Below are 15,673 nucleotides of genomic sequence, written 5' to 3'. Positions count from 1 at the left end.
CATTCTGGTGTTGGTCAATCTCGATATTCGATACAAACCGGCGAGGTAACGAAGTTTCGTGGAATCGTTTAAAGGAATTTCAATCGTATCGTTTTATTATTCCGTGTTTCTTTTGTGGCACTTACGTTTCAATTTACGCGATATAGCTTTGTCAAAGGAGAAGGTATCAAACTCGGACGCTTTGACCTTTTAGCTTTTAGCTTTTACTGGCACAGAGATTAAAGGACGAAGATAATAGAACATGGCTCGGCTGAAACGAAATAAATGGAATAAAAAGGCTTTGAGGGTGATAAAAAAGTGTATTGATGTTTCTATCGCAGAGCGCCATCAAATTTGTGAGAATAATAAGGCTATGAAAAAGCTTCAATATCCTTTCTGTGTTAACACTGGGGCCATATTACTTGAACAATGGTACTATCAATCTACACGCTACTCAGATTCAGGTTTTTATTTCTTGAAAAACCGGCTGTGTTATCAGCCGGAGCCTTTTTCCTGAGATTTGTCAGCCTTTTACAGTCTCTTGCAGTTTATGATATTCGAGCCTTCTGGATTTCTACCAGGTCTCCTTGGGAACGCGTTTCCTCGTTGCCCTGTCATTTTCCTTTACCACCAAACGGATTTTAATTCGATTCTTAGCACGGACGAAATTACGTTTCAATTACTCAGCGATACGTGGACACTCGTAACCGACGAGGAAATTAGAAGTCAAAGCCATAAAAGCTGAGGGACACCCGTTCCGAGATCTGCGATTCAAACTGACGGTTCCTAAGTCGCGATAACGCGGGAATCGATAATATCGGCGTCGGATGGCAATTGAAATCGATGGACAAGGGGGGTACCGGGTATCGCGGAATTGTCAGTGATTTCCTCCTATCAAAATTAAAGCATCTCCGCTAAATAAAACGTAATTATTATTGAAATAATGACGGGGCCGTGGAGCTGTCGAGTTCCACGAGCATCGGCCACTATATCCATTCCTTTTTCATTTCACGCGACACGATAATATTCGCATCGGTGCAGTTCGGGCCTCGACACCTCGTCATTTTTCACTGGACCGGCTGGATCGATAATCGCGTCAACGACCGTGTTAAGCAACGTTTAGCGGCGGCCTGTACATTTTTCACGGCAATATGCTTACCCCGTGCGGGGTAACGATCCCGTCCAATGAATGCGGCTTAATTGGTGGTCGAGGCCTCTAATTATATAGTTGATTGTCGATGCGCCCATCGACGGGCACGGCCGCCATCTGCATTACCAGTGATTACAGTGATGCCCCGCGCGAAACGATCCGAACCATGTCCCCGACGCATATTCCTGCCTCCGATCGCCCATCCGGCCTGATTATGCATTCCGTTTCGGGGGGATTCGGCCAGTAGTGCATTTTTCACGAGCAGTTAACCGAAGTAATTAGCCGACGGCCGGCAAGCAACCGGAATAAACGGCCTATACCGAAAAGCATTCTGCGGCGTCCACCAGCGATCGATGCCGTCCGGCCTGCACGCGAGACACCGAGACATTTCGACCCTCGAGATGTCAATTACCGGCGTCAAACGGAGGGGGGCGGAAACGAAAAATCTCGCCGTGAAATAATGAAGCTCGAAGAAACGGGACTGGCGTCTCGTTTTAGACAGACCGAAGGTGGGGACAGAGAATTGGACACGAGATTGAGCTGGACAAACATTCTTTCTAGGGGGCGGTGGTTCGAGAAGCGATAGGCGATCGAAAGATTGTCTTTGTAATTTTGGGAATAGATTGGGAAGCTGTGAAAGATGTTCAGTTTGGAGGAGGGAAGAATTGTGTTGGATCGTGGTCTATTTCGTTAAGTTAAAAACAGTGATGCCCTGAATTAGTGATATTCGATAAACTATTAATTTATTCCAATTCCGATGGGCTACTGGCGAACAAAATAAATGTTCGTAGATAAAGTGATTATTGAAATCCACGGTTTGGCGAACGATCCGTTTGTTCTAATGCAAATACATTAATTCCCAGTCGCGCTGACGCCCGCACATACGCACACTCGTAACAATTGCTTTTAATTGCATCGACCGTCCGGTTAATTGTCTAGACAACGGAGCTTGATTGAAGGCGGTGCAGCGAAACGAACAGAGACGGTAATGATTGCCAAACTTTTCGTCGCCCCCTCCGCGTTCGTAATATTATTAAGGACACTGATATTGAATAATTTATAACGAAATATGCATGGGGAAAAAAAGGCCTTTCTTTCGTTTCAATTAACGCTTCGCCGAGGCAGTTTCCTCTCGTAATTTCATTAAATACGTGTTCAGAAAATGAAAGAAAAAAGAAGACCCGGCCGGGGTGCATCTAGTGAATATTCAGAGTTCAAAATTTGCACAGAAGGAAAGTGGTTTCCACGCCGTGGGAACGCGACAGAAATAATCGCCTTTTATATAATTTTCTTTAAATTTCAATTATTTCAGCGACGCTTTATTAGAGCCGTTTTAACCAAGGTATTCGATTCGATTCAATTCCGGAACAATAACTCGACATTATACAAATCAAACGAACGTTGATATTCATGAGCCGAGAGTCAGAGGGTGGAAATATAATTGCGTTAGCCGTACATCTCGAGCTACGCCGTGGCTGTCTCCGACGAATCCCTTCGTCGTTTCGATCCCTGCCGAATAATCAGCCGCGTTTTACGCGCTTCCACCCCGGTAGCTGGCGAAATTGTGTTGAGCCGCGCTGAAAACTTAGCTGCGCGATGCTTCTCATCCACGTTAAAAATCCTCAGTGAGGAGAGAGAAATTCGTTAGATCAACGAAATTCACTGTAACAAAGCAGCTTTCAAACTTCGCTTCAACTAATCTGCCTTCGGATTTGTACGCACGAAAAGGAGTATGGCTCTAAAGAGTAAATCGACATCCAGCGTTGACTCATAAATTTCCTTTTCCTTTTGAAATTCCAAGCTACACAGTGGACAAGTCGAGCAAGCTCGTCAAACGGACAACCGACCGCCCCGAAACTTCCTCTGCCCTGATATCGAAGGAACTGCGAAACAATTTTCAAACGAAGTCGAAGGCAGGAAATTATCAAGAGGGCCGAAGCGTTCGCGGCGAGTTCCACCCTATCGAGAGGCCATTACCCCCGCGGCCAGACGATCGCTCACGTTTTATAAGCTTCCGTGCCGAATTGCCCCCGAGCATGAACTGATAAACGGAACAGAAGGAATCGAATAGTACGGCAGTTCCAGGAGAAACGTCGCCGACCGTCGAACGGCACGCGGATAAGCGCGCGCGTAGTCGCACAGTGGTCCGAATCGCCGAAAACGTGATAAAAAATCCTTACGTTCACATTTCACCCTTGATTATTACGAAGATGGTCATTCCAGGGGGTTTTGGGGTCGCAGAATCTGATTCCGAAGTCAAAAATTTTATTAGATTAAAACTAAGCCCTGTAGGGGGAAGGAAATGTCGATAAAATAATGTTATGTTTCGTTTAACAGTACTGTCTGATTTGATTACGTTATTTGAAGTTAATTACGGCGTCAAGATTTTATGATAGAAAAAAGTATTGAGCGCGCGGAAACTAGGAGGTCAATAATTTGTATGAAATCACACTTGAGATATTGAAAATGTTTTTATTTATCCATGAGATGAAATCGGCGGGCATCTTTGAAACATGTATTATTTTCAAAGATGCCCGTCGATTCCAAAAAAAAAGTAACGCCCGATTAAATACGACCATCACATAATTTCTTATATTTCAGTTATTTATAACTTGTTGTATATTGCAATAACATCGAATGAATGCACAATTTCATCTCCTGGATAAATAAAAACATTTTCAATATTTCAAGTGTGATTTCGTACAAATTATTGACCTCCTAGTTTCCGCGCGCTCAATACCTTTTTCCTTAATAAAAACGCTATCTCTGTTAATTTTTCTAATCTGGATGCCGTAATTAACTTCAAATAACGTAATCAAATCAGACAGTACTGTTAATCAAAACATAACATTATTTTATCGACATTTCATCCCCCCTACAGGGCTTAGTTTTAATCTAATAAAAATTTTGACGTCGGGATCAGATTCTGCGACCCCAAACACTCCTGGAATGACCATCTTCGTAATGATAAAGGGTGAAATGTGAACGTAAGGATTTTTTATCACGTTTTCGGCGATTCGGACCACTGTGACTCGCCTCGCGACACGGCAACGCCAACTGCTTGGACACGGAAGCATCAACGGGGATTATAATGATATCCAGTAGGACAGACGTCGCGTCTCGACGGGAACAGGGGGGTGGACGAAAATAGAAGCGCAGAGGACGCGGCAGATGACGGGCACGCCTTTCAGTTTTGTGCGGCCAGGGGAAATTGAAACAGCTAACCGCGCTGGTGTCGACGAGGGTGGCAACAAGGAGGACGAAGGGAGCCCGGCGGAGGGGGTGGGAAGGAGAGAGAAAGGCGTAAAATGTGCGATAGGGTAGAAGAGGTCCACGAGGGGGTGGAAATCTGCCGGGAGAAAGCGAGACCACAGGGAGGAACGAGAAAGAGAAAGCAAACGCCGAGAGGGAGCCAGAGATACGCGGGAGAGATTCAATCAAACGAACGCATATAAATGAGTCGTTTCAGGGTAAAACTGAATTATACGCCGGCGCTGGTATGTCCCTGCACACAAGCGACAGAGCCTGCACGTGTAACCACGGTCAGAGGATCGCAGTTGCGTGCCTGGCACCCTAGTGTCCCGCGACAGGATGCGCGTAGATCAACTGCGTGCTCTTGGGATGATTTCAAGTTAAAAAAAATTGAAATAACCATGGGCATGTGTGCAATAATATCTAGAGAAAAGTGAGAACCACCGTGATATCGCATTTGTTGTTTGTGTAGCGTTTTCCTTCGAGCGCGGGGTAGGTGTGCGAGGGTGAACGCTATGATACGTTGCGAGGGAAGAAGGATAACTTTGCTACGTGTAGCATTGGTTGACGGCACAGTATTCGAGTTCCCATTGATTCTACCGTGTGGTGCCCTATAGAAACGAATATTCGGCAGACCATTCTACTCCACGAACCCTTACGCGGAAAGATTCGTTCGGATAGCGCGTGACTATCGAATGGCGCGGCAGGAGAGCCTGAAACGACCAGTCGGCTTTATAAAGTGGGCGAAGAAAGATCTTCATCCCCTGCGAGCCTCGGAGAAGCTGCTCGCAGTCGGTTGCGCGCCGCTCGAAATTCACGCGCCTCCCCCTCTTTCCGGGGGACGTTTTTGCCAGTATCGTTTCGCGACGCAGTTTGCATGATAACGAGCGTTCGAAACAGCCGATGAGGGAAGGGGAGTTCTGGGAAATCGTCGCTGGGGAACGTCGCGTGCATGTCGGCGTAATCGCGAGAAACCGTGCGTGACGACACGTTAGCTTTCTTACGACGTATTTGTTCCTATGATGCGGCTGTCCCTTCGACATCGACGAGCGATTTTTCATGCGCTCTACATATTCCGTACCTGGCGGAATGTCTGTTATAAAATGTCGAGACGGTGACTTCACCCTCTCTCGGTGGCTCACCCTTCCCCAACGTTCTTAAAAGGGATCCCAAAGAGGCCCTCGATAAACCCTTTGAATTCCAGGTATGTCACCGCACTCCACTCGCATTTCCAAGTAAAAGTAATTTCAAGTTGCTGCAGTCGCACAGAGTTAAGTCTCGACATAAAAAATCCCAGTGCTTCCCCAATTTCGAGTACTCTTCCCAATCCTCAAAAATCAGACGGGAAGAATCCAAAGGGGGCAATTTCAGGGAACCGCCAGCCCTCCAGTTGAGACGCGAAAATCGCCGTTAATCTGTTTGTAAGCCACGAAACTCAGCGACCATCTGCAGCGCGCGATAAGAGGGTTGACAAGGAAAAACGTTTGTCCGGCAGAGAGCGGAATGGCGGTGCCCTTAACGCGGATAGGAAAGAGGCGAGAAGAAACGGAAGAGGGCGAAGCAAAGATAGTTTCTGGCCCGGCAGACCGCGGCTAGGAAATTAAATAACCAAACTTTTCTGAGAAAGATTCCGGGGGTTACTTTGGCGGGGGTTGGCGGGCGACGGTGAAGTGACTGGAAAGAATCAAAAGAACAAACGGTAGCAACGGGGGCGAGCAGTGGCAAGCCCTACAAGAAACTGTAAGACAAACGTGGCTCTGTCCGCCATTTTCTGCCCTCTGTATACAACGTCGGACTTGGCGTCGCTTCAACGAATTTTCGAACTTTCCGCCGTCTTTCTGTTCAACGCTCTCTATTCTTCAACGTCCCGGAGGTCTCCGTTACGAGCCACGAAAAAAAGTTTACAGGAATCTTTTTTCCATTCGTTTTACTCCCCCTCGGTTGCTTGACTTTTCTTTCAGCCAAGTTTCTCCTCGTTACGCCATTCACTGAGCTGTCGTACAGAGAAATTTCAGATTCGTTCGCTTGACCCGCTAACCCTAAGGGGCGATTTAATAACAGTAATTTTATCGGAATATTTAAAGGCCCCAGGTATCGCAAGCCGATAGAACTCTGTTATTAATGGAGGCCAATGCTCGTCTCGTTAAATCTGGAGCAAACGTTTGCCAGGATTTATACGTGCTGCCGCAATTGTTCTGCCGACGCTTAGAAGCTATTGAACGAGTCCTTCGCTATCGTCAATATGCCGGCGAGTCAGGCGGGATCTTGGTTCGGAATTAATAGAAGCAGAAGCTCGGTTTCTCGGCAAGGGGGCATGAAAATTCGGGTGCTTGAATATTGGGTGCATCGGCGCCAGCGAAGCTACCTTCGGGAGCGTCGTCAGCAATCAGTAAACACAATAAAGGAGCGGCTGCTTTGAGCCCTGCAGACGCTGATAATTGGACGAGGCCTTCGCAATACAGGCGTTAACCGATCCCTTCTCGTTCGTTCCCGCGTCCCGGGTCCAGAGGTGTCCAGGATTGCTCCAGGTAACGAGGCAATCCAGAAATGCGATTTGGCTTAACGACAAAAGCGATTTCCAATCACCAGGAACAACAGGGACCGGGAACTTGCATAATCCCGGCTGCCACGTTCTAACGAATGAAGAGGGATCCCGAGACTTCTAATTCGTTGCAATTCAAACTCGAGTAAATTGATTTCTTTCTGCGGCGGGCGAAAACCCCGTTTTCGTCTGGGGCCGGTTAATCGCGTGCAATCCTCGACAGACTGTACCGATCGGGGAGGAGCACGGTTCTGTTCCGCACAATTCCCGAACGTCTGCGTAGAGAAACGCGTTACCACGATGATTCATTGCTCGCCTTTCGCTACGTATTACTATCAACAGCGAATGCACTTTACTAGCGTGCGATAAGAAGCGAAAGACAGCGTTGGCAAGAGCCCGCTCGTTGGCTCGCTGCGCGGATGCATGCAAAAACGACTGCAACGACGCGAACCTTATATGTGCGCATACAATCTGCAGTTGCTTTCGTGGCGCAGCGTGTTTAATCAAATTTCTACGACCCACCGAGTCTCGTTGCGAAACTTCCGTTCCCCCTTCGACCCGGCAGCGAGTCGATCTCCTTATTCTTGTAAATGTTTAATTTCCAATTAAATTTTAATTCCCCGAAAACGTCAAACTCCACCGCGACGCTGCAATTCTACTGAAAACTCCATTTAAAGTTTAATTATCGTTAAACTTCCGGCACGCCGTTTACCTCTATCTGCGACGATCACGGGGGGAATCGCCGATGCTGCTCGAGACAGGCGGTCACGAAGGAACGACATCTCAGCGAACGCTGAGATTTGTCTTTCTGGGATGATGAATGTCGACGCTTCCTTGGGAAGCACGCCGGCGTTTCCTTGCGCGGGAAACAGAGGGGTTCTAAAAAGACGAGCGCCGAGACGAAGACGAAGATGCGGCCGATGAAGATACAGGAAACTGGGATCGTAAGGGTATCGGGTAAGTGGAAAAGTTCTGTCCGTTTTCGCGCTGGTCAGTTAAAAATTTAAAGCAGGAAAATATACAATTTCACCACGGTTTTGGTCGCAAACTTGATGACGAAGTACGCGGAGTATGTGAAAGCTATGTTCATCCTTAATACTCAACTACGATCGCGACATTTCCTCAATCTATTAAATTCAAAAGTTCATTCAATATCAATTTTTATTTCCACTTTTTAAAAAATAAATTTTAACTTTCCTTGAAACTGGTCAGAATTATTGACCGAAACGTTGGAAACTGTTAAAAAAAGTGTTTCAAAATTGCAATTAGTTTTTGTTTAAATACTCGAAGGACCGAACCAGTGCGCCGAAACAACCCTCTTTTAATTGGAACGATTTACGCGGTCGAAATTCAAATTACTTTACTTAATACTCAATTGCTATTCGCACGAAATTACTTTGCACGCGCGCGGTACGCGCAGCGATTTCCACGCATCGCCACGAATCACACGCGTGTGTAATACATTTAACAGGGCAGAAGTTTCGCGCTCACCTAACCAAGCATCGCGAGGTGGAGGCTCGAGCCCGGGAAAGAAAACGGAGCTGAGGGCTGGCAAGAAGCGCGATTCCATCGTGGCTTGCGTCATCGGCCGTTGCAACGGTTCAGCGGGCAAGCAGCGACGGACGAACGCAATTTTTCACGGACACCGTCGGGGCGGAAGTCTGCCGGAAACCGGAAGCGGGATCGGTGAACGCGTGGAACGGCCGCGAAAGAGGAACAAAGCAACGCAACGGCGCGGCCGGACGCGCGTCTAGGGCGGTCGCGCGCCTGCACAGGCGAAAAAAGCTCGAGCCTTATCTAGCCAGCGACAGAGAGAGATTAACGTCGTTTGATGCATCGCGATGTTTCTCGTTATTCCGCATAATTGTGGCCATTTCTCATCTCTGATACGGGGTAATGCCGCGTGGCCGTGACGCGACACAATAGGAGGGGGCGGACGGCTCGTAGAATTTTTAATGGACTCGCCGGTTCTGAGTAACAACGCTGTCGCCAGTTAAATCGGGTATATCTGGCTGTAACCCTGCCGGCCGATTTAAACGATCCCAGCCGCGAGCCCTGTTTCATTATCTCGCGGCGGCACGAAACGAATTGCCACTGAGTCGATCTCGCGCGCGAGAACGGACGTGCCTAAGTTACGCGGCGCGGGTATCGAGGGCGGAGAGGAGATTCAATTCTGAGTCGCGGAAAGTTTTAATAACGCGACAGCCAGCGGTCCTCCGCGGCAAGTTTCTTCCTCGACGAAGCAGGAATTATGCATTGCCTGTAAGTATACGAGTAACGGTCTATCTTAACGCGCGGAGTTGCTGTTCGCCGGTTCGTAACTGAAATGGGAATGTGCCGCTGGTGTACAATTATCTGCATCGGCGGAACCACCGGTGATCCACCAGTGACGCCGAAGAAGCCACGAACCCCAAATTGCGATGATCAACCACACGAGTGATTCGTTCTATGCGCAATTGTCGCTTCAAACTGAAAGATGTTACTGAAACCGAACAACGAGTGGTGAAACTCAATCGGAGGTATTAAAACGAAGGACAGATGACTGGGGGGGAAGACATGGTAGCGGCAGCGTTAGGTAGAATACATTTGTGGGCTCACAGAGGAATGCAGAAGAGACAGGAAGAGAAAGGGAAGTATCAAAGAGGAAGTAGATACGTACAGAAGCGGGCCAGAATGACAGACAGTAAGATAGAGAGAATAGAAGCACAGGGCGAGAGAAAGAGGGAAAGAGAGAGAGAGAGAGAGAGAGAGAGAGAGAGAAAGAGAGAGGGAGGGAGGGAGAAAGGGAGCGGCTTACGTATTACGTCAAAGGCTACATCGTCGGAAACGGAAGTGAGGTGATGCTTATTCAGTCGGAAGTTGCAACGGAGCTTGCTGGCTTTCACAGAGAGTGAGAGAGGAGCTGGCGCGCTCCTCTCCCGCAGAGAAGACGAGGGAACAGACACCGGAAGGAAGAGAGAGACGGGGATAGCAGAGGACCTATCGGCCGGAAGGCGCAGATACTCTATCTACCGCGACCGTGATAGATAATTCTCTGGAAAATTCGATAAAACCGTTTCGCTCTCACCGAGTCGATCGGTTACACCACGAGAACCAACGTTCCTATCCACGCGATCTATTTCATTGAATGCCTCTAATTACGATCGGTACACCTGATACACAGGCGGCTCTAAAAGCTGCCGGTGATTACTTTGCTGGCGGTTACCACGGCGCGGCTATCCGATCGTATCTGGAATCGTACGTGCGATCGTGCCAGCACACGTGCGGGAATAATCCTTAGCGCGGTTTTCAGGCCGCGAAGTTGGCGCGATAAATTGATCAGGATCGAGGAGAGGAAGTGGCGGGGACGGTCTTAGGGAATGTCAGTTTTGTCGGAGATATCCCAGTTCTGCTATTTACGCCAAGCAGATCGCTGGGTGGTGTAATCTTGGTGATTAAAAGGCGAGGATGAGGTTTGAATGATAGAGTTCGAAGTTTCCAGAGAGCATGGCATGCAGCTCGTGAACAGAAATTAGCCTCTCTGAGGCTCTGACGTGGACGCGGGAGTTCCTCACCGCCAGACGCTTCTTGCGATGATGCGCACTAATTGCAATGGGTTTTCTGATCGAGGAATGCAAAGTTTATTATTGCTTTATGTAACAAACACACCTTATACCGTAACGAATCATCAGATATTGAAATATACTTTTACCTTAAGGGGGGAACCTTGTGTAAAATGAAATTTTTGAACATTTTTTTTTTTTTGTTTAAATCGATAGGAAATTTCCTCAGGAATACGGTAGAAAAGTTAGAAAGTGATCAGAGATGTTCTTGTACGTTATTTTCAAAATAAAGTGAACGGTTGTATTGGGCGGAGCGGCTCAGGTAGTCGGCCTTCGTCGGGCGCTCGGCCTTTCTGTCCCTTCTAACTGTGTTAAAACCTATACTAATGTACACCAGTTGTTAGACCCACCATAGCACTGCCTTTTTCGGCGTCTATACGTGTACATTTGTGTGTATAACGGTTTTGAAAAAGATGCCCCTTCGGCGAGGGGTCCTCGCTCATTGTCAGTTCAGCAGCGTCTCTTGAGTGAAATCGGTCGTTTACAGAGCCTTATACGAATATATACGAATAAATTGAAAATGAGTCGAAAGCTGCAAGATAATAATCCAAATTATCGTCCGAATCGTCCCAGACGGCGAAAAGCTCCTAAAAAATTCGAATTTAAGAGTGCTGAGATAGAAAGTGAAAAGACGAGCGGAGGCGAAGGAACGAGCTCTTCTGCTAAGAAAATAAAAGCTACGTCGGCAGATGTAATTATTAATTTTACACATTGTTACCGAATTATAGAATTCATAAGTGTTTTTAGTGCAATATCAGATATTTCTGTGTGCAAAACGTGTAAACAAAAACAAACATATGGAGAAACAGGCAGCCGTGGATTAGGTTTTAAAATCGCCGTTACATGTGCGTGTGGAACTGTTTTAATCAATTCGGGACCATTTCTAAATAATAGTTTCGAAATTAACCGCAGAATTGTGTTTGTGATGCGTTTACTAGGCGTGGCACGTAAAGGAATAAATATATTTTGCGGCATGATGGATTTAGGCTGTGAATTGAGTGTAAGTGCTTATGACGGCATTATACAGCATATACATACCGCAGCGCAAAAAATGTATAATGACACGTGTCACAAAGCTGTTGAACAAGAAAAACAATTGAATGAAAAAAAGGAACAACCCTTGACAAGACTCAAAGTATCTGGAGACGGCTCTTGGAAAAAGCGAGGATTTTCTTCACACTACGGTGTAACGACGCTCATCGGTTATAACACGGGGAAAGTCATCGATTTATTGGTGAAAAGTAGCTACTGCCAAATATGTACGTTTTATAAAAACGATAAAAAGAATCCCGAATATTTAGAGCACAAAGAAGATGGGCATTGTGCAGTAAATCACAGTGGGTCTTCGGGTAAGATGGAAGTAGATGCTGTAGTTGAAATGTTTCTTCGCTCTGAAGAATTACACGGAGTACGCTACAGTAATTATATAGGAGACGGTGACGCTAAGACGTTCAAGGCTATACTCGATATTGAACCGTATGGTCATAATTTCAAAATTAAAAAGAACGAGTGCATTGGACATGTGGAAAAGAGGATGGGCAGTCGGTTGCGCAATGTAAAAAAGAGTGCAAAATTAGGAGGAAAAGGAAAACTGACAGACGTGTTAATAAAAAAATTAACAAAATACTACGGTCTCGCTATTAGGCGTAACAGTGATTCTGTGATTGAGATGAGAAAGGCGATAATGGCAACATTTCATCACCTATCTTCGACAAATAAAAAACCGCAGCACGACGATTGTCCCCCCGGCGCCGATTCGTGGTGTAAGTGGCGCGTCGCACAAGCCTCGGGGCAAGAATTTGATCATCCACCTCCATTACACGAAGATGTACAAAAACATATTCGCCCAATTTATGAAGACTTGTCACGGGATGATTTGTTAGAGAGATGTTTAGGTGGACATACGCAAAATGCTAACGAGAGCTTTAACGCTATCGTTTGGCGTTTAGCACCTAAACATCTCAACTGCGGTATTAAAATTGTTGAAATAGCTGCTTTTTTGGCTGCCGGCCTGTTTAACGAAGGATTTTCGTTTGTCCTTCAAACAATGCAACAACTTAGCATAGTAATTGGACAGCAGAGCAAAAGGTTTGCCGAAAATGAGGACAAACGCCGTATTCAACAGCAGGAGCGCCGCAGCCTTCCTTGGGCCAAAGAGGCTTGTGCTTCTCGAAAAGAAGAAAAAACGGCTGAGTTACAAGTTTTTGAAGAAGAGGAAGATCTATTTTATGGCCCTGGAATCGCAGATTAACAAAAAACTGCGGTAAGTCAAAATGAATTACGATTTTTCTGTTACTCAAATTTTAAACGCATTTTTCTCGAAACGCAAAATTTCGCATGCCGTGCAACGTAGCTCAAAAACTAATTACTCGATTTTTATGAAACTTGGCATATATATTCTATAAATAATTGGCCTCAGCATGACGAGCTCCGATTTCTTTATTTTTTATGTAAAATATTGTTATTAACAATTGTTCATAACCGAAAATCCGTTTCTTTCTTCAAAACTTCGCCATTTTTGCAATTTTGAAAATTTTAATAAAAGAAAAATGTCATGCTGAGCGTTTTTGCATAAAGTAACTATTCCATTTTGATTTTTTTGTTTCAGATCATTTTTGTGCATTGTACACTGCACGGCGAATTTACAGGATGCCATTTTCAAGCCGCCATTGCACCATTATTATTAACAATTAAAATTTATAAAAAATATATTTTTTTACATTATAACGTTAATAAATGGTATTTCAAATTTTAAATCAATCTGCGCATTACATTTTCCAAAAAAAAATTCTTGAAAAACAGACCATTTACATAAGGTTCCCCCCTTAAACGATACAGAGATACTGTGTTTTGGGACCAGTTAACTCGCTAACGTTCCGACGGAGAAGCACCTAAGAAGAAGATCCACCTTCTGCCTTTTCGAAGAGGCTGGTGGCAAGAATGGAAAAAAACCGCCTCGAGCGGTGCGCGCAGCGCTACCGCGGTGACGTGCGTAACATGCGACGCGGACCCGCGAAATACGGAACCAGCTCGTTACATCAAGAAGCAGGGCCCTGGGTTGATAGCAAGCGACGCGATAACGACCAGTTTCTCGTTTCACCTTTTGTCAAACTCTGCTCATACAGTTAGGCTGGGTTAGGTTTTACTCAAACTTACGTAGGAGTCGGAAAAAGAGAGCCACGGCGCCGGGAATCGAACCCGAGCTGTCCGCGTGCTGATCAGTCGCGTTTGCCACCACGGCTACTACGCCGACTCTCCGCGGTCCCTGTCCTCCGAACTCCTCATAAATGGGCGCCACCTATGGGCCTCATCGCACACCATAGGCCGTTGCCTAAATGCCGGTTGCCTACTACACTTAGATACCTAAGCGCGTATCGATGGACCAGCCAGCATAAGGCTGGAACTTGCGAGCAGGGCGAAGCAAGTGGAATGAGCCTTGCGAAGCGGACGCGTCAGACAGGCCTGACAGACTCGCGTGGAATAGGGAACGCCCGAGCGGCGGAGGAAAACGGGACCTGTACCCTATGCAGACGAAAGGGAGAGCACACCTAAGCTCTCGCGGTTCTGGATGGTGTGGCGAGGCGTGATTAATATCGAAATACGAATGACTTTATTCATGAGGGGCCGCCGCCTTGTTATGCAGATCGAATTTATGGTTAAATCATATGGTGCTCTCCTCGCTATTCCGCGCCGTTGTTAACGCTTTCCCGCTCGCGTTTCGCTCGAGGCGCTGCGGAGTCGGGATAACTAGAACCCGGAGCCAAAAGAAGCGAACGCCCGGGAAGGACAAGCAGGGTCGTACTACGAGCGCGCCTTAAAGTGGCTCGACGCCTCGGTAACGCTTGCCCGCGCTTCTTTTACGATTATCTCCGCTCGTTCCGCCAGCTGTACATTTCCCTTTTTGTCTCGCGGATCCTTTTTCCATCCACGAACTCTGTCCGCGTTTTAGAGGTTGCAAAGCTAGCTTCTTGTGCTCCGAGAGCCCCGCGAATCTCCACGAAACGAATTGCGTCAAGGCTTTTTCCAGTCGCTGGAGTTTTGCACGACGCTACGTGCCGGGGATCTCGACGATACGTTGCCGGTCACTGGGCCCCCCGATTTTCCGCCATTGTAGAGGTAATAAATCGCGCGTGGCGATCAATATATTAAACAGAAATTTATCATCGTCACTAGAATGCTGTCACTGACGCCGCTTAATGGCACGTCCTTCAGGGACAGGAATGATAATGACTTTTCGCTCTATATTTTTCACCTTCGAGCCCCGGCAGGGAGGAGGGGAACGTTATCTCGTCTATTACATCGTATCACAGGCTGCGATGAGATGCAACGGAATGGTTTTAGGATTACGTTCGATACGATTAATTTGTCAGGAAAGAGTAAGGACGAATAGGTTGGTGGGATCTTTTCCAGCGTGTTGGCTAATGATGAAAATGACTCACCTTCGTGCAGTTTCTCCAAAGTTCCGGCGGAAACACCGACGAATAGGAAGACGAGCCAGAGCAGACGAGCCATTCTTCTCAGCCACGTTCGATTCCTTGACCTATCCATCGCGCTGACGGTTAAACACTGTAACAGAATTGGATTTTTCCGTGTTGGATTTGAAACGGATACTCAGGCTGCGTTAACATTAATGCGTACGCTGATTCATCTACGAACTATTGCATCTTAAACCTCTAGTATCGATGTAATTATGAAAATTCTGCGTGCTTTCTATTGCGTACTGACCTTTCATAAAATGGAATAGGTAATACTGCCGTCTTTAGTTGAAATGTCCTATCTAACATTTTGAAACAACCGAGAAAACTGAAGTTTTATCACTTACTTTGTACCATCCTTATTTTCCTTCATTCAAATTAAAACATGTTGTCATTATTTCGTAACAGCCTAATATAATTTTTTGTAATAGGTGTACCGGTAGGTGATGTATTATTACCGTACCAACTGATTAATTGTTTTAGATAGGATATTATAACCATTTGGAAAGAAGTTAGGTTAAATACATTATACTATTTATAAATCTTTGCGAAGCACGTAGAGTTTTCTAACTTTAATTAAATGGTAAAAGGCGCGTGGAACTTCAAGTATTTCAACATATCTCGAAAAATGAAAAAATGCTAGATAGTACAGTTTAACTAAGGAGGGTAAAAT

The 15,673-nt window shown here is 46.1% G+C and overlaps 1 protein-coding gene across 3 annotated transcripts in view; it reads right to left on the bottom strand.

Moving 5' to 3' along the window:
- The window catches only part of Sema2a (Semaphorin 2a), a 475,650-nt gene that overhangs the window by 220,706 nt on the left and 239,271 nt on the right, over positions 1 to 15,673 (bottom strand). For all 3 annotated transcript variants that reach the window (XM_076808047.1, XM_076808049.1, XM_076808048.1), the window contains one exon: positions 14,965 to 15,091. In XM_076808047.1, coding sequence (XP_076664162.1) covers positions 14,965 to 15,073 — 109 coding nt within the window. In that variant the 5' untranslated portion in view covers positions 15,074 to 15,091. The remainder of the gene's footprint in view (positions 1 to 14,964; positions 15,092 to 15,673) is intronic.

This window comes from Andrena cerasifolii, chromosome 3 (genome assembly GCF_050908995.1).
Source record: "Andrena cerasifolii isolate SP2316 chromosome 3, iyAndCera1_principal, whole genome shotgun sequence".
In the NCBI taxonomy this organism is placed as follows: Eukaryota; Metazoa; Arthropoda; class Insecta; order Hymenoptera; family Andrenidae; genus Andrena; species Andrena cerasifolii.
Note: the sequence above shows the minus strand (reverse complement) of the source record. Positions and strands in the feature narration are given on the sequence as shown.